At 41.3% G+C, this 20,264-nt stretch overlaps 1 protein-coding gene across 5 annotated transcripts in view; it reads right to left on the bottom strand.

Moving 5' to 3' along the window:
- COP1 (COP1 E3 ubiquitin ligase) overlaps positions 1-20,264 on the bottom strand; it is a 135,594-nt gene that overhangs the window by 10,106 nt on the left and 105,224 nt on the right. Inside the window, exon 19 of one of the 5 annotated variants that reach the window (XM_079314190.1) lies at positions 9,742-10,349. The exons of the other annotated variants lie outside the window; for them this stretch is intronic. Coding sequence (XP_079170316.1) covers positions 10,179-10,349 — 171 coding nt within the window. The 3' untranslated portion in view covers positions 9,742-10,178. Of the gene's footprint in view, positions 1-9,741; positions 10,350-20,264 lie in introns of those variants that run through there. 5 annotated transcript variants of the gene reach the window in all.

Raw genomic sequence — 20,264 nt, 5'->3', positions numbered from 1 at the left:
TCTATGCAGGGCAAGAAGGTTTAAAGACTGGCCTTACTCTTCCCTTCCATTTCTGCTGCCTGCAGGAACCAGAAACTCCCAAAGCAGAGGCAGTGGGAATGATGAAGATCCAACCCAACAGAGTAATCCTGCTCTGAGGAAAGCAGTTATTAAAATGACTCTTCTACATATGAATCTTCTTCTATGAGTGGTTTGCACCTGCAGCCCCTCTTAGTAGGAGAGGCAGAAGGAACAAGATGCCTTTGCTAAAGCAACACTGAAGAAAAATGAACAAACATAGCCAAGACTGAGAGATTAGGGTTTACTGCCTGGAAACAGCAGCATTTTGTTCTGTGTGGCTGCTAATCTCAACCTTTAGAATCTTGGTCCTCTTAAAGCAATAGAGAAAAGCTCTGGGGACATCAAAATTATGCATCTTCTTGTCTTTTATTATAACATATGAATTAAAAAAATCTAACCGGCAAATGTAGGTGCATGTCAGGACTCATGTTAAAACTAATATAGGGTCCAGTTCCAGAACTGCTCTAATGTGCTCCAAGGCTGAAGTTCTGTGCTAAGACCCAGGAAAAACTCTTTTGGACTGCAGAGACGATATTATGGGAAATCGGAAGAGCAATTCCTTGACATGGGAAGGACTTGACTCCATCATAAGCCTCTGTTACTGCACAGGCTGGATATATATTCACACAGAGGTAACCATTACGTAAAATGAAGCTGTAAATTGGTCTTGAGAGCAGAGACAGACTTGACCCAAGCACCTCTGTCCTGAACCTGACAAATACCTGTTTCTTCAGTCTGAGCATGACTGGTGGACCCATGGTAACTTTAGAGCATTCACCCACAGGATTTGAAGGAACTTTCACTGACTGCACAAAAAAAAAAAATAAAAATCTTTGCAGCACATGCAAAGAAGAACAAAATCAAGTTTAGGACCTTCCTGAGTATATGAGATACCTGCTACATTCATCATTCAAAGGAATAATTCACCTGGTGACAGTTGGGTTTTGAAGCACACTGATTTTCTTCCCTCCAAGATGAGCCCTATTTTGGATGGCCCTGGGGAAGCCATTTGTACAGGAAGAGAGGAAAATTCAAGTCTGGCTGACTGGTGCTATTCATGCAAGAGTAGTCAACAGTAAGACAATCAGAAATGCTCTGGATGTTTTGAGAGGTTTGAAGAAACTCAGCTGAAGAACTGAAAAGTTGTCAGAGCTGCTCTGGTGCAACAGGGAGTCGATGACAGCTGAGGTTGGAGCTCTTCCACTCCTTCACATCTTTTGCTGGGAGGAGAGGGTATGTGATCCCAGATGGATAACTGTTAAAACCATGCATACATCTCAGAAGGGACAGCCACTGATAACCCAGTGGACTCAATGCCAGGGAGTGAGGAAAAGCTCTGGATACACCCTCCATCCTTCCAGTACCTGCAGGGCTCCTCTCTGGCTATCCCTCCTCTCAATAAAGATGCCTCACTGCAGCTGCAGGAGCTACACGTCCCTCTCACCAGTGGGCTCGTACAAAATCATAACTGAGTATTTTAGTCTTCCTCTGCTGACATCAAACTTGTTCTGAAAGGGCTCGAAAAGGGTAAGATGTTCACAAAACACTAACAACTTTTTTTCCCTTGAATACAATGCTTTCTTAGACCACTCCTCTCTTGCTATCCCACCCATATCAATCCTTGAAGTGGAAATCAGAAGCCCACACTGAAGGAAAAAGCTGAAGAGATCATTCCTTAGGATGGATACGTTTCCAAGTTATATGTGCACATTTTCACACAAAGGACTGGAAATCATTTCTGGGTCTTTCACCATATTATAAATAATTACAGGCCATAATGTTTGCACTTCTTTGTTATCCCACCCCTTCTGCACAAATAAAGGAGATTTACCTCAAATTTCCAGCACAGCCATCACTCAGGCAAGCATGAGTTTCCTGGTTTTTCAGTTAGGTTTGTTCTATGGATTCACAGCTAGGTTCTTAAAGATCTTATTTTAAATTAACAACTTCTCATATTCCCTCCCCAGTAGATGTTCTGGCTAACAAATGGCTGTTTTTTCAACACCTATTCCAAGGAGCTGGAGCTTAATTAAGCAAAGCTGTTGATACAGTGGGAAAATCACCTGGGTGAGAAAGCTTGCACTCAAGCAGCCATTGTCTTCTGCTATTTGCAGGTAGAATAAAAATATATAATTGAACTAAATCCAGTGCTGTTTGTACAGAAAGTCCATTATTTAAGTAAATTTACTCCTTCCTTACTGAAGGTGACAACAATTACTGATGCTGGCTTTTAGGACTGAGCTATAGACTATCTGGAAAACATATTTCACCAAAACTTTCCATCAACGTCACACACAAAGTCTTTCTACACATCTAAATGTACAAAAGTGGTTCCCCAATAGACCACCACTGCTTGACTGCTCTTCATCTCGTAATTAGCTGATTCTAATAGCTTTTCACTCTAAATTCCCTGAGTCCTAGTTATTTTCTTGTCGTATGACATACCAGCTTTTTGTTTTTGGAAGAAAATTACAAATTCTAACCCAGAAAACACAATGAATTTCCAGTGTACAAAAATCAAGAGGTTTTGAAAAGCTGAACTGCTAGATTAGATCCCTTCCCAGCAGGACAATGTGCTGCATGCCAAATTTTGGAGTATTTTTCTATTCTTGTGATAGAACAGTTATCAATGAAAGGTGCACAGTGGGTTGGCTGAAATGGTGCACAACCCTCTATCTCCCTGTAAACCAGAATTTACTTTCTATGCCATCATGCTCACCTAACATTAATACCTTCTGAACAAATTTAAAGGAATATTTATTATCTATAGTGTGAACATCAGGCTGAAGCAGAAATTAATTACTTTACACCAAGTGCTTCTTTACAGAACAAGGTCTAACACACAAAAGATGTACTAAAATATTTCAGGAGCAGCAACACCTAACTCTTCAGGTATAAAACCTGGAACAGAACATGCACACCTAAACTGTGTCTTTAAATCCTTAGAAACTGTATTTTTGTCTAAATCTGAAGGTAATACCTCTGTAAACACAGAGATAAAGCTTCTTTAGGCTTATCTGGGCCCCAGAAAAAAAGCAAAAACTCAATACATCTGAAAAAGATCTTGTCTGTGCTTCTTTCTAGAGCCAGCTGCAAGTACACAATCTTTTGGATTTTTTAAGTTCAAAAATGCTACACAATCATACCCACCCAGCATAACAAGGATATTTCCTAAGATGTTAATCCTCAGATTTAGATTATGGCATTCGTTTGACTCACTTCCTGTAGAAAGACTTGCCTCCAATCATATAAACATATATACAGTTTCTACTTATGTCAGAATTCATGGGCACACTGAAAAGCGTTTTAGAAAAAAGTTTTCAAACAAAATACATCCTACATCATACAGAGCTTGCAGCTTCCACACAAGATAAAGTGCACCTCACTAGGAAATGTGCCCAGGTATAAATTCAGCATCTCTTTGACTCCCTTCCTTTGTTTTTTATCCATTCCAGACTTTATCCTCTGTACCTGTGATGCTTTTATCAAGTTTTCTGACACTTCCACATCCATTATTTCTAGCTGCAACTCAATACACATGACTACAGCCCTTTTTCCTACTGCCTGAAATAGTCTTCTCATGTTTGGATTTTACAACACATTTTTTTTCTTCTATTCATATCAAACCCAGCATAAGATGCTGTGTAACTGGAAGCTTGTTTGTCATCATACATATACAGGTTTGCATTCACAGCTCATGGGTGCCCTGAACAGAGCAATCCAAGGCTTGCTCCAATGATACACTCAAATAAGCAGTAAGCTATCTCTCAGCCAAGTGAGAAACCCCTTGTCCTTAATGTGCCTTTTCATTTCTGCATGTAGCTCTCAAAAAAAAAACCAACAAAAAAACAAACAACCAAAACCATACCAGTATCAAAAAGACAACTGAAGACAGGGCTAGAAGAAAATACAAGTACACACATATCCAATGCAGTACATAGCCATCAATTTCCTTGTTTCTATACCATCTTCTAAATTCAAGATGGAAATGCAGGCCAATGAGACTGATGTAGAGAAGGCAAAGAAAGCTCTGCAAAGGCAGGAGAGCCAGCCAGCAAAGCCTACCCCAGATACTGCTGATACACTGGCAACTACCTCTGCAATTTAGTCATTCTAGAACAAAGCTGGAATTGATGAGCATCTAATTTATTTAGAATCCAAGATGAGAAAATCTCATTAGATACTTATTATTCTGCATGTACTGCAAAGCAAGATACACAGCTCTAACAGCTGCTGCACACTCCCCCAGGAGGCAAGGTAGGGAGACATACATTAAAACCAAATTATTCTGGTGTTAACCTTGCACCCCCAAAGCACAAGTCTTCTCCTCCTCTCTGTGTGGGAATACTGAGTTCCACTGCCCATTTATCTGTAACAGGGTCTCTAAAATTACTTGTTCCTATAGTCATAAATCCTGGAATTTCAGATGCTCCCATAAACAATATGCTCAAGACCTTGAAGGAAGTGGCAGCAGTATATAAATACAGCTCACAATAAGCATTCAAAAAACATAAACATGCAATATCAATATTGCAAAACCACAGGAAATGGCAATGCATTAGTTCAGTGAAGACAGCTTTTAGCATCAATTCTTTTAAGACTTAAAACTCCCAAATATTCATTTAGCAACACAATGCTATACATTGCTTGATAATTGCACAGTTTAAGACCTGCATTCCTACTGCCAATACATTTCCCCCCCTTTCCATTCTATTGTTTGTTACAGTCAGTCATTACATCATGCTGGAGGTGATGTATTTAATCTCTCCCTAGCCAAGGTCAGGCTGCTCTTCCCATCAGTGCAGTGTGGGGCAAAACCAAGCCCCAGGGTGTTATCATTAATACTGCTATTGAATATGTCTCCCTTCCAAACTCGCATCTAAAACAAAATATACAGTCTGGAGAAACAGCTACTGATTTGCATGAGAGTATTCAGAAATTTCATCTAAATCTGGTACCTTCAGACTTTAGTTTTGTGCAGACCAGTGGCAAACCATCAGGGATCAGAGCTGTAAACACGAATCAGTAGAATGTGAAAAGCCTTTACTATTCAAGTTACCCTGAATTAGATAAGACAAACAATCCACCCTACAAACACCAGAGCTACACAGCCCAGTACCAAAGCACAGCAAGGACTACAGCTCTCAGCTGCTGAACTAGGAAAGAATGGATGCAGGGAAACTTAGGAGAGAAAACTTCTCCCTCCAAAAGACAGCTGGGCACTGGAACAGGCTCCCCAGTAAGTGGTCACAGCACCAAGTCAGACAGAGCTCAGTATGTGTCTGGACAACACTCTGAGGCATGTGGTGGATTGCTGGGGTATTCTGTATAGGGCCAGGAATTGTACTTCATGATTCTTGTGGGTCCCTTCCAACTTGTGATATTCTGCGATTCTATCTCAGCTCCTTGGTCCTCTTTAATTTACAGCACACTCCCCTTGCCCTTCCTGCAGAAGGCAAGCTTCAATCTGCTAAAGCTTCATGTTCAAATGCTTCTGTCATGCCTCTTTCACACTCACAATGTCTCTCCCATTCCTCTTATTTTCTCTACTCTTCTTCCTTCTTTTTTCAAGTAAGTGATTTCTCTTCCAGCTCAACTGTACCCAACCACTCCTCAGATCCCTCTTTCAAGTCATCTTCACACTCAAATCAGCAATTCCCTTACCTGTGCAAAAACACTTGGATTTTTCCAAGACCATCTGAGCCATATTCTTCAAGACTTCTGTATTTGTAAGATTGTCCCTAGCATAGCATTTCTCATCAAAACCTTACTTTCAGGACTCTGTTTTTGGTTTCAACTGCCTCTTCCACAGTACTAGATACATCTCCTTCCTCAAGTGAATTCACCCTTGAAAATCCTCCTTAGAGCACAGTTTCCTTTCCTTCCCTTTCCTTCTTTTCCTTCCCCTCCTCTTTCCTTTTCCTTTTCTCCACCACACTAGCACCAACAACAATGTGCACATGTTCCTTGGGGCCAAAAAGGGAAGAGAAGACAGTAAGCCTTCCTTTCTGGTACCAGTATACAATCAACACACTGTATCTGCTTCTAGAGGCAGCCTTCCCTTGGTTCTTCAACTAATTTTTGCACTAGGATGATACATCTATTCCCCTGAGCCCTGCCTGGACTGTCAGCTACAGCTCATTCCCACATCTAAGAAACATCTGCTAGATAAACCCCAGAGGACAAAAGCATATAAGCAGGCAGAAGCCTTATGGTTAGGGACTGCAACATCATGTTATTTCGTGGGAACAAACTGCCACTGGGCCAGGACCATCCACCTAGAGAAGGTGATCCACGTCAGCAGCTCACAGAGTCACACATGCCCCAGATATCCTTGCTTTTGTGCTGTTTCCTGATATACAACAGCTAATACTGCACACCAGCTGCTGTTCTGAGCTGGAGCTTGGTCCTCTGAAGGCTGACAAATCCCACTGGGTCTAAAAGGATCACTGCTATATGACATGTCTCCTGTGCTTTATAAAGCTCAGCACATGGTTGATGCTGCCAGCAGCTTGCTTGGGCCAGGCACCAGAATTCAGATCCTACTATTAAATTGATCCCCTCATAGAAATACCACAAAATAAGTCATTAGCTCATCCAGCTCCTGCTTTCCTTCCTTTCCCAGTGCCATTTGATTCATTCTCTAAATAGCTGAATGATAATAGGCTTAAAATTGATCCAACCACCTTGCTGTTAATATTTTAAATTATTAAGTCTTAGTTCTCTAATGCAAATAAATCATTTATATGTGCACATTTAATTAACAATCCAATCAGTAAAAACAACTTTGCATTTGCACCACATGTTTTATCAGAGGAACTAAAGACACATTACAACATTAATTAAGTGTAATAAATGCCCTGGTGAGGCAGTGAAGTATTATCCTTCATGCAGGGAAACAGAGGCAACACACTTGGTGGATTTGCCCAAGGTTAGTCTAGATGTTCCAAATGAGCTGTTGAACAAAAAAGGCAGGGATAAAGACCACTAAAGTTTAATTATTTTCATAAGAATTCCTGTTGGAACTGCAGTATTTACTTATTTGCTGATGGGAAATCCATTCCAGTTGCATTCCTCTCCCCAAAAAACTTGAGTCACAAACCACTGCAATCAAGCAGTGCTGAAAATCAGTCCCAAATTATGACAGCCAGCCATGTGAGGCTGAACTCACTCGGTCCAATATCATCCCTAGTCAAGAGTTCTGAAGGAGACGTTAGGACCTTCCCACACCACAGTTCACACCTACACACACACCTAAGCCCTGGGATCTGGACACTTACCTAGTGGTCTGAGGTCCTACATGTACGTGAGTGTCTGATAGCTCCCAAGTGTTTCACCAGCTCAGCTAGCCCTTGGGGAATTTCATACCAGGCTGCCATTCAAGCAGAAATTCCTGAATGACCCAAGCTAACCTCTGTGGCCAGAGGTTGTGCAGCTGTGTAACTGGTGGGAATACATACTGGCCACTGCTAGCGGGACAGGCTGGGGGAAAAACCCTTCCTAAACCCCTCACATGACACCATCCCCTCAAGGCAAAGGTGGAAGAACAATTCATGCATCACAATCAGAGATGGTGGCAATCAATACAGGAAGATGGGTTAATCACAGGTGATATCAGCAATGATGAAGGGAGCCAGCTGAGCCAGGCTGGCTGGGTCAGCAAAAGAGAACCACTTCAGCAGAAAATCACAAAATCCATTTATTTAAAACTGATAACAGATACATACTCTACAACTGTTCATTTTATATGGTTGGTTGTCAACAATCTGGGGCAGCCCAGCTGTCTGGGCAACACCTAGTATGGTGGGGTGACCTGGCTGGAAGCCAGGTGTCCACCAAAGCCAGTCTGTGACTCCCCTCCCTCAGCTGAACACAGCAGACAATGGGCTTAGACTGGAGATGAGGACAGGGAGAGATCACTCTCCAATTACCATCACAGGCAAAACAGGCTCAACTTGGGGAAAATCTGATTTATTACTAAACACATCAGAGTAGGACAATGAGAAATAAAAGAAAATCTTAAAAACACATTCTTCCCATCCCTTTCTTTCCAGGCTCAGCTCTACTCCTGATTTTTTCTATCACTTCCCCCTCAGCAACAGAGAGGGACAAGGACCTGGGACTACAATCAGCTCATATTGTCTCTGCCATTCCTTCTCTTCTCAAGAGGAAGACTGCTCAAGCTCTTCCCCTGCTCCAGCATGAGGTCTCTTTCACCAGAGACAGTTCACAAACTGCTCCAATGTGAGTTCTTCCCACAGGCTGCAGTTCTTCACTAACTGCTCCAGTGCCAGTCCCTGTGTGGTCACAAGTCCTGCCAGAAAACCTGCTCTAGAGTGTGGGCACCTCTCTCCACATGTCCACAGGCCCTGCTGGGAGCCTGGTCTAGTGTGGGCTTCCCACAGGGTCACATCTTTCTTTTGGGCACTCACCAGCATGGAGTTCTCCATGGGCTGCAGGTGAATCTCTGTTCTCTGTGGACTGCCATGGCTGCAGGGGAACAGCTGTCTCAAAGCACCTTCTTTCCCTCCTTCCTCACTGAGCTTTGGGTCTCCAGCAGAATTCTTTCCCACATATTCTCACTCCTCTCTCTCTGATGCAATTGTGCAGTATTACCTCTCACCTCTTCTTAAATACATTATTCCCAGAGGTGCTACCAGCATTGATGATGGACTCAGCTTTGAACAGTGGTGAGTTCATCTTGGAGCTGGCTGGCACTGGCTCTGTTGGATGGGGGGGAAACTTTGGGAAACTTCTCACAGAAGCTACCCCTGCCCCGCCCCCACTACCAAAACCTTGCCACACAGACCCACCTAGTAAATTGCATCTCCTGCAGATTGTAGCTTCTTTGCCCCATTCTAATGAAAACCACCTCCACTCTCAAGATTGATCTGACATTTTGATTGATAATCAAAAAAGGGTCAGCCTAAATTCTGACATTTTAGTTTCTCTGCTTTATCTTTAATAACATCTCTTAAACACACCCAACCATTTTTTAAGTGGGACCCCACCATCAAATTGAAGCCAAATCCTGATACAACAGTACCCTAAACCAAGCAACTTTGAAAGTTCTGGACATTCATTTAAATCCTGACCATTGCATTAGTGGGTCTCAAAATAATGTTGTGGAGGACTTGAGTGCTCAATAAACACATTAACTCTTCTAAATGTTTTGCTTATGCCAGCTGGAAAAGAAGGATGATGGTTTTGCTTCATCTGCAAGCTTTCTAATTGTGTTACTGGATGGGCCAGAAGTCTGGCAGCCATGGAAATCAAAGCCTTCATTTCTCTTTAGGACAAGAACAGTATATTTAATAGCAACAGGAATGGAGTCACAGTTCCAAGTGTCAGCACTAAGGGTGCTATGTGAGGCAGGGAACAACAGCATATGTTAAAGCTGAGGCTGCAAGCAGGGAGCGTGGGGAATTACACATCTATGGGGCAAGTAGGGCTAAAGCAATAGCAAGAAACACACCAGGAAAGCAAAAATATCTCATCCCTGGAGGCTGCTTCCTTCCAAAGAGCTGCAGGATGCTCAGTAGTAAGAACACACAAGAGAAGGATACCTGCAAGGTAGCCCAGCTTGTAGCTGCATAAACTACTATTTTTTATATAAAAAGATATATTAAATGTATTTTTCCTTTTATTTTCTATGCAACACACATGTGCCATGAAAGTGCAATCACCAGAACTTGATGATATAAAAGAAATTATAAATGGTTTCTAGCAGAGAAAACGCAAGGTACTAACATTAACATCAGCATGCAGAGAATTCATTAAATTGTACCAATACCAATGCTATTTATAACATATGCTGATTTGGGAAAAAGGACGTTGATTTGAGGAATGAAAGTTTAATTAAAGTAAAACAAAAGTTTCTATTAATCTTGATAGAATTCACAGTCTGCTGTTCTCCTTCATCATCCACTTATAACGTAAGTGGATGTTATAACAGGATGAAGAGTCGCCCTACGCACCTGAAACCTCCCACAGTGCAGACAAGGCTGGGCAAGCTGTACCAGAGCACGTGGCCTTCCCTAGGCTTAGAAAATAGGACACTTTGTCTCCTCAAGATATTGTCCCAAAAATGCCCTCAGTGCATTGGGCACATGTTTTCACTAAGCCAGTACACGCAGGAAAATGAAGGGATGTTGATAAACTTGAGACTGGCAAAGAAAAATGGCCAGTGCCCAAGACCTGCAGGCAGGCTCTGATGAAACGCACTTCATGTCACAAGCACAAGTTTTCTCTTGAGCAGGTAAAATTCCAGTTATACTTAAATCTTCCCCCTGCATGAATTCAAGTCATAGAGTTTGTATTAAAAGCATTTCCTGTTCTCCGTTCCTACAGTACAGGTAAGCACCAGTAAGGATGGGGCAGCAGAACAGAGTATCCTCCCCAGTCAGGAGAGCCATCTCCTATACACACCTGTGGCCAAGAAGCGGTTTAGGACTGGCTTGGTTCACAGCCAGTGAGGGCCCTGTAAATGTATAATAACTGTATGGAAGAGGGAGCTGACCTGAACTGTGGCCAGGTCATGCCTGCAAAGCTGTTTGGAAGAGAGGGATCTTGCTTTGTACAGTGAAAGATGCTGGAATCTCTTAAAGAAGATATATCAAAGCCATTTTTGCATGTCAGTTTTCAAAACAAAGCCACAATGCAAACTATCAGCTTTCATGACAAAATTGTATGACTGCTGTTGATAAAGACAATACAGTAAATTGCATTTTAATAAGGTCTGACTGTACATAAAAAGTGAAGAATTTCATTAAACAAAATGATGCAAAATACAGATGATACACATAAAGTTGCTTTCAATATCCTACTCCTGATGGTTTCTCCATTGTATTTATCTGAGGGGACAAGGGAGTGAGGAGACAGCTATGCCTTAGGCATCAAGAATAATGAGAGTATAGCTTTATAGCTTTAGTATAATAAATGCAAAGCATGGGCACCTTCCCCACTTCATTCTGCAGAATGAACTATTCAAAAGATAATAATGAACTTTGCATAATCAACTGTGCCTTGTACCTGCTTTCCTAATCTCAGCTACCTAAAACACTTTTGAATCCAGAAGCATGAGTGAAACCAACAACTAAAATGCATCCAAGAAGTCAGAAATCACTGGGTAATTCAGCTATAGAAAAGCATCTTAGATCTGAAAACAAAGGATGCAAAAAGAACAAACAAGGAAACCCACCAAGCACTGAGATTAAAGTCCGAAGCAAATACAGTATGTCTTAAGACAAGTTCATTGATTGTGAAAGGGAAAAAATATCCAAACTCAACACACAATTCATACTAGACAGAAATTCTCTATTTTTTCATCCACCTTCCAACTTTTCCTCTCCTCCTTCATTCACCTCCCTGCAACTTACCCTCCCCTATGGAATACCGGGAGGCAGCCCATGAATTCTAATTGTATTTGCTATTTTACTAAATCCCATAGATCAAAACGGGCAAAATTAGATGAATTCAGCTATCAGGCATTCTCCACAATACTAGAGGAGAAGCCACCTGAAGCTGTAGATGGGCTTTCTTCTGTTTACAGCTTTTAAATAATTCAGAGAGGAGCTGTCAAGTTGAATCTGCTAAGTTCCCTTGACTTTGGACTTGTGCTATCAGACTGTTTGCCTGTTGTTTATAAAGACAAAAAGGAAAATGCTACAGGATCATATGTCTGCACAGGAGGGGAGTCAAGGACTAGGGGAACAAGGGCTGTCAGGACAGGAGTCATAAAAAATACGGATGGGAAAGCAAAAGTAGGCAGTAGGTAAAATACAGATATACCAGCAAAGCAGCAAGAGCAAGTTGCCAGTTTGGTTGTGCTATAAATACACAACACTTGCAGTTTGTTGTGGAATATAATATTGTCCTTTAAAAAGAAAAACTCCAAATGCAAATGGTAACTTTAATTAGCAATTAAAAGCCCAACTTCCCAGCTATACAAATGCAGCTGCCTCTCCCAGATCTCTCACTTCTGCATGACAGCTGTCAGGCAGTGGGCCAGCACTTAGTAATCATTCCCAAACCTCAGACAGCACAATTTCATCCTTTATTTTCTTTTTTTATGGGCTCTTTGGGCATACAAAGATTTATTAGGTCTTACCTGGGGACACCAGAAAAACAGGTGATGGTCCCTGGCATCCCAGAGAGTTCATACATTTCAAGGTGCCTTTTATAATTTTTCCTTTTTAAGTGACTCTGTGGCATGCACAGTTCTGATATGTTTTGCTCAGTCATTTTCAATCAAAGATGCAAACCTGACTATAAAGCAAATGACTTTCTTGAAACAGCAAGAATAGAGAGGAGAGGGAAACCTCAGGACGTGCAGCCAGCTCCATTCACACACATCCCTCCAACCAGAATGCAACCTCCTCTACAGCCAGTTTGCTAAACCCAACAGGAACCTTAAAATAAGATCATTTTAATACAAAACCCAATAATTATGATTACAGTCTTGCTCTAAGCTACTTTGCTGGATTAACACTTGGCAATTATACTTAGCTGTGGATGCTGCCAATAAAATCCTTCCCAAGGGCTGTCCCCACGTGGTGGGACATTGCAGCCCAGGATGCTGCAGGAACTCTCTCGTCACATTGCAGGATAACATGTGTGTAAGGAGGGGAACGATCTGGTTTAGTTGGCTGTCCTAAAGCAGACAGAGACCTCCACTTTGCTCTAGGAAGACTGCAGCACAGGACAAAAAAATATTATTTTTGCCCATGACCGGTCCCAATTGGTCCCAGCAGCTTCCAGTCCTAGAAAATTCAATGATTACCAGCCTTTATACACTCTCTTTTATGCTGGGCTCCTGACCATATCAAATCCTAAATGAAACATGATGTAAGGTATGCAAATAAGACAAAGAAGAGAGAATTCATATAATAAGAAAATATCATTAAGTGGAAAAATTTAATTCAGAAGGTTCAAAATCATTCTAACAAGAAGAAAGAGGTGCTGCATGGGGCACACTCACATGCCTGAAAGCCTTAAATGTGGCTCAACAGTGCCTTTCTTACTCAGTGACTGCCAGCCAAAAGCAGGGCCTGGAGCTGCAATGCCAATAATAAGTCCCCACATTTCTTGGCCTTAAATACATTTGTAAACTCCAGGGAACAGCTTGCCAGAGTCCCTACAGCAAGATGCTGCTTCACCACTCCCTGATCCCATCCCCCTTTTCTTAAAAATTATTTTAAATGAGGTATATGCATCTGAAATAAACAATGCTAGTTTCCAAACTTTTACCAGTAAAGTCTGCACTCAGGTAAGAGCTCTGAAATGAACACAGGGGCTGTGACGTTTCCATGTCGCAGCCTGGAAATCCTTTAATTAGCTGCTTCCCCCCATGCTCTCTCCTTGTCCTCAAAGGGCAAAATCCAGTTGATATCATAACTCTGCTCCAGGCTGTAGCTGGAGATTTAGGATGACTTTATAGGTCTACAGACTTCATGGCAGAATACAAGAGGTTAAAAAAAGACAGTAATTGTTGAAAGCATGTTTTTGTTGGGGCTAGTGGCAAAGGGGAATAGTGGATCATGCTGGGGCTCTGCTGAACACACAGCGCAGTGCTTGAGCTTGTTCTCCTCTGGGTTCCCAAAGAGGAATCAAAGCAGCATTAACGTACTTCATCATCCCTCCTGGCTACTGCACAAACCCAGGAGAAGCTCAGTTAATGGCAGAACTTAAAGCCATCAGAGGCAAGGCTTTTGCAAGTCGAGTGAGCCTTTTTATTGCATGCCAAAGTAATTTCTAGCTAATACAATACACAGATTTAACCCATTATGTACTACACCTAACAACTTAATTCCAAAAGCCAGAAAGCATTTCACTTTCCAATGAGCCAGTAAATAAGCAAAAAGCATCTCTCTTTGTATAAAGTACTCACAAGCAATTCTCTCATGCTTGCAAGTTCTCGATGATGTTCTGTATCACTGTTTAAGAGCAATTCAATCATCTTTGTTCTGGATTAAGTCTTGCTCCCAATTAAATTTAACAGAGCAATGAATACAAAATCCATGACTCAGGAAGTAGGCATATTTTATCTTTAAACCCAATTCACAAGTAAAATCATCTCTCTTACAGTAGATATTTCTGGTACTGTTCAAGTTATTTTCACACAGCGGCTATAAAAATTATCTCTAGATATCTCAAATGGAAATTACTATTTTTAATGCTCCCTGTCACTCTGAATGCATACTAAGACTAACAGTACTGCATCAAAAAGAAGAGCTCAACAATCAAGAAATCCATTAAGCTACCAGTGACAATAATAGGAAAAAATAAGTTGAGAAAGACTCAAGTATATAAAGAAAATAATTACCTACTGGGATTACAGCAGTGAACAAAACCCTTTGTGTTGCACTACAGTACTTCTGATTTTCTAATACCCTTCAGCTACATAAATATCAGAATACAAACCCCACCTTTGCTGACAAAGGGTGAGGGAAGAAAACACTTCTGGCATTTGATTTTGGCTTTTTTTTGCAATCTGCTTCAAACTCCCATGATTTTAGATATTATCTCTGAATAGATGCTGCTGTTGACTCATTTCTCAACAGACACCAAAGAGCTGAAGTACATTAAGTTGCTTTTCTCTGACTGATGATGCTTAAAATATTCCAGAGCAGAGATGGTGAGAAATACAGGACAAAATACAAGGGATACAAGAAAATAAAAATTACTGTCCTCTATCAGGACTACACAACTAATTTCTTGTCACGGCAAACTTACATGTAGTGCTATGAACATCAGTAGAAAAGCTCCCACAAAGAGTTCATGATCATGTTCTGCCATACCTACACCATCCAAAGAAGAGATACAAGATTGTATAATGAAACAGTCTCTAAAATAAACAAAGCCACACACACAGCACATACACATTAAGTGTTTGTGGGCATAAGGAGAGACAGACACGGGCATTTGGTGTCACATTCATTAGTTCATTAACTTTGATGTGTGATGAGCTGGGCTCAAATTCCACATTCATGTGTTATCTGAAATCAATACATTTTCAGTCTGACTGAAAATACGTCATAAACCTGCCTCAAATCTGTTTGCAAAGGAAAACAGCAGAAGCTTCAAAAACCTCTATGAAAATAAGTTTTCTTGGCTCCCCATCTCACTCCAGAATGGATAATTCATAGGTTCACAATGAATAGCAAAATCCAAAAATTTAGTGGTGGGCTTAAGAGGAAACTTGTACCCACTGCCATGCTGTCAAGGGAAAACCAAGATGTAAGGCAGGAAGAGGAGGGGTGGCTGCAGAGGGTGGCCAGGAGGCATGGAAAGGATCAGAGTTCACATTCACGGATATGGTGGGAGAGCCGTGACCAAATTGTATCCCTTCACCCTGCAGCAATACATCCAGCAAACATTGGTCTGAAAGGAGTCTCCAAAGCAGTATTTTTCTTAAACTTCTGAGCCTTTGCTTACTTTTGGAAAACTAAATATATATATTCTTAAGTTTTGAAACAAAGAAAATTCCCAAGCTCCCAATGCTGGCTTCTGCCTGCTATAACACCATAAGAAAAATTGTTAAATCCTGTTCTACTTCCAATTTCTCAACAATTGCCCTTTTTTTTCCACCCCCATGTATTTCCTAAAAATTTAAATTTCTTCTGCTGCATTGTCAAGCAAAGTATGAACCTGGGAAAAACAAAGCCAACAGCAATCTGAATCCTTTTGCATGAAAAAAGGACATTTGCATTTCACTTTCAAGTAATTTTCTTATTTTGTTACTCCTGCTGGCCCAAATTTATCTGGAGCTAATGTGCAAGTTGTGAAGCAAGACATGCACAGAAGAACTATTAACTTATTTTAATCAAGGATATGTCACTCTAAACAAGTCAAGATACCTCCCAAGCACACACTCCCCAGACTAGAGCAGCTTGCTGTTACTTAGTTATTGGAAAGAAACCTGGCCAGAGCAATCTGCTTTGTAGAAGGTCTTTCTTGGAAGAAAAAAAGGAAGCAAGGTATCAATTGATTAACCTAGAAACTAGGAGAAAGAATCATGTATGCCTGATTCATGAGGATACTTAGCTGTCAGGACAGGTCATGAGGACCTCCTGCTCTTACTGCAGTTAATTTATGTGCTATCTGTAGATTACAGGTAAAAGGAACCTTTATTTATTTATTTAATGGATGTGAAACAAACCTTCTTTCCAGTATATGTGGTATTACTTGTCTTCCCTTCAGTACCTCTCATTATTATAAATTCTCAGGAAACAATGCTCAGCCTCATCTGCATTTCCTCAGGCTGCCCCAGCTATACCTCTCAGCTTAACGCAATATTCACTTCAGACATAGTAAACTAAAAAAAAATCCAGTACTGCACCAAACTTCTCCTCCAGCTTCAGCAACTAGAGAAGCATTTTGGAAGTGATGATGACATACAATACCATAAGAGACATAATTATCTAAAGCAGCACTTCCCTCACAGAATTCAAAACACCTTGTGTGAGGGTGAACGCCCATCAGCTGCACAACCCCAAATTTAACAGTGCCACTTCTGCCAAAAAAGGCACTCACTCATTTCATTACTAAACATAACTTTCCTGTCACACTTGCTTTCGCTTCCTTAGAAAAGACTGATTATTATAATTCTGTGTGTAACCTATATAAAATAATTATGTCTCCTCCTTATATATTCAGGTAGTGTCAATTCAGACACCAGACTGCCTTCAAAGGAAAGATTGTTTTCACTCCATGCACATACCTAGCTCCTCTAGTATTAGCTAGAATTAGAACAGAATACCACCAAAAGAAATTTAAACAGGTGAAAAGGATACAAAGCTGAGTTGCTGTTAGAAAACCGTCTGAGCAGTTGTTTTTGCAAGCCTTTATTTTCACTTTATTAACATGCAACACAATTGGCATTAAGCTGGTAACCAGTTAGTGGATTTCAAAAGGCTTTGGGGTTTTGTCACTGACAACAGAAGGGCAGAGGGCACACACAAAACTTCAGAATGGATACCCAAAATCAAGTGGTAACTGTTAATGCACAGACATACACGAAGTAAAGCTTTTGCAGAGAAAACCACCTATGCATAAATGCTCCTACTTCCATTTCACCCAGAGGTTAAATTATCTGATTAAAATCTTGTGCTGGAAAGGAAAAACTCAGTTCATATTTTTTCCACTTAATTTAGACTGCGTAAAACATTAAACCCTGTCATTAAAATTGCTTAATTAGGAGTGCAAGAGCAAAAGGTTGATGCAGCTCATGTGCCTGGCAGGACTTGCCATTGATAAAAGCACTGAAGAATGGGGAAAAGAAAAAAAGAACACAATATTGCGAGGTTGTTTTGACTTTAATTGAAGCAGTGTCACTTGTTAGAGGGAATGAGGTTATAAATCAAGTTCAAACAGCAGTGACAGTAGACCACCACCCTTGTGGGGCAATTCTGCAAATGCATGGAGGCTGGCTTCAAACGCATTGGTTAGCCCAATGGCATTTCAAAACCTACCTCATTCTTGCTTTGGTCTTGCTGCTCTGAAACCAAGTCCTCCTTTAGCAGTAAGTGTTGGGACACACAGCTCTAGCCCTGCAGTTCCTTTCTTAAATGACCCTCTTCATCTGCTTTGTAGCACACTGAACACGGCCCAGCTGGTATTGGCTCCCAGCATTCAAACCTCATTTCACTGGCACTTTGTGCCAGCCACGGACTTCAGCAGATGGCACCTCACACAGAAAAAAGCCAGCATGAGCTTCACAGTGTAAAGTAAAGCAAAGGCTGCTCATGCAGGAGATGCTCTGACTCAGAGGAAACCATTAAAGTTGGAGCTTGGGATCAGGGAATATTGGCTCAGTACCTCTAGAACTTGCCAGGATCCTGCTGTGACCTACTGCTTTCAGGGGGCTCTGCTCCAGGACACTATATATAATATACATTATATACAGTGGGTCCAGTTTACTAAGCTGATTAGAGGGGTGGAACACTTCTCCTGTGAGGACAGGTAGGGTTGTACAGCCTGAAAAAGAGAAAGCTCCAGGAAGATTTTATTGCAGCCTTCCATTATTCAAAAGGAACCTATCAGAAAGATGGGAACATACATTTTAATAGGGTTTGTTGCAACAGGACAAGCGCAAATGGTTTTAAACTGAAGGAGGGTAAATTTAGAACAGATGTAGTGAAGTTTTTTACAATAAGGGTGCTGAGGCACTGGCACAGATTGCCAGATATGGTGGAAGCCCCTGGGAGTGTTCAAGGCCCAGCTGGATGAGACTCTGAGCAACCTGCTCTAATAGAAGGTTCTTGTGTTTACTGCAGGGGGTTGGACTAGATGTCTCTAAATGTGCCTTCCAACCCAAACTGTTCCATGATTCTGTGATTATAAGTCCCTTCAAAAATAATAGGAATGAACGTTCCTCCCAAAGGCTAAGAGCTGTAGGAGGGCAGAGACAGAACACCTGCCACCTCTAATTCCCAGAGCAACTGAAATGCCCCAAGACAAAGGTGTAATGTTAAGACAAGGCATGGTAAGAGAGAATCGCACACTTCACGATAAATAGCTTTCCAGGCATCATTTCAAAACACCCAAAACCTTAAAACAGCCTAATCAATTACTTCATCAGTGGCTTTAGGGCCCTATAAGGTACATACCAGAGCCCACACCAGGGGGCCCAACAGCAGCATTGCTGAGATTGGGTGGAAAGGGAATGCAGTTGTCCAATTATTTAATTCTAAAAGCAAGTGCTCCCCGAATATGAATCTGGTCTTTTTTTCTCTCCACCCCAGTATAAGTAACACAAAAAATTCTCTTTGAAGTTGTTTGGGACACAGCTTATGTAAGTGCTGCAGGATACATACTGCTGCACCTTGCAACATTACAGCTCAGTAGCAAGCTGAGAATAGAATTGGGAATGAAGTCTAGGTTCCATTTGAATTCCTGACTTCAGTTCATCTGTTATAAAACTAATACTTGAATAAATAATTGCTAGTTACTAAAGCAGCTGAGTGCCCATCAGAGAAAAACATCCACTTACAAGTTCAACACCAGCTACAGAGAGACTTCTTTGCATCCCCAGCTCACTGTGTGTAACACAGCAATATGATCTGCAATTTCATTGGGCTGCTGTTGTTTTCTAAAGCTTAGGAAACAGCAAAAGCATGCTCACACCTCTGCTTGCACCAGCCATGATCTGCAGTCTATTATCTCTGCAGCTGCACCATTGGGATCAGCTACTGGAATGGGAATGTCAACAGCATTCAGTTATTTTGGCCACTATGTCACTCCGTCTAGGAAAGATGACTCCAATAAGAAGGACCTCAGCTCTATCTACAGCAGCTCTCTACTCCTCTTGTCATTAGAAGAGATGCACTGGTGAGCAAACATCATCTGTAGAAGTCTGAAAGAGTAAATACTGTCTTCATTCAGGAAATATGGACTTCCAACTACCTTCACTTCAACATTGACTGTGTGGCAATTTTCTGTGATTATGCAAGAAAAAATAAAACCTCACCTTGCAGAAGGAGAGAAACTGAGTTTGCAAATGTAAAGATAAAACCAACAGAGAAGAAAAACCTGAGCCATCCATATTTCTTGAAGAATCTATTCTTAAAATAGAAGCTACAATGATATCAGAGTGCTGCAGTACCACAGGGGACCTGAACTTGAGAGATGAACAGAAGTAGCACTCAGCTCATGTGTCCTCAGCAGCGGCATGGGCAGCTGCTCTGCATCTAGGAAAGGAAGAGTTAGCACAGCTACTGACTTACCAGCCACCTGCTGGCACACCATCTTGAGCCCTGAAACACCAACATAAATGGTGCAATATACTTTTTTGCCCCAAAACACACTATGCAGGAGGAGCACAGTGGACAGAGGCTGGGTTATCAGGGAAATCTTCTGGCTCCCTTCACCCCTGCTGATGCTACACTGTGGCAGTGGTGCAGTCACATCCTCACTGGGAGGAAGCTCAGAGGGTATCCTGCAACCAGGGAGAAGACAGTAAGGAAAGACTATTTACCAGTATTTTTCTTCTACAGAACACTAAAAATCAAACTTTCCTCATGAAGCTGGTCATTTGCATAATCACTCTATCAAGATGGTCTTTCACATGGATTGGAGTATCAACAGACTGAGATGTCAATATAATGCACAAACTGTTAATAATATAGTATTATATTTTTTCCCTCAAATTTCTCCTCACTTAGACTCCAAGATTTTTGACAGGGAATAAAATACTGTCAGTGACC

Source organism: Erithacus rubecula (genome assembly GCF_903797595.1).
Source record: "Erithacus rubecula genome assembly, chromosome: 10".
NCBI classification, from domain to species: Eukaryota; Metazoa; Chordata; class Aves; order Passeriformes; family Muscicapidae; genus Erithacus; species Erithacus rubecula.
Note: the sequence above shows the minus strand (reverse complement) of the source record. Positions and strands in the feature narration are given on the sequence as shown.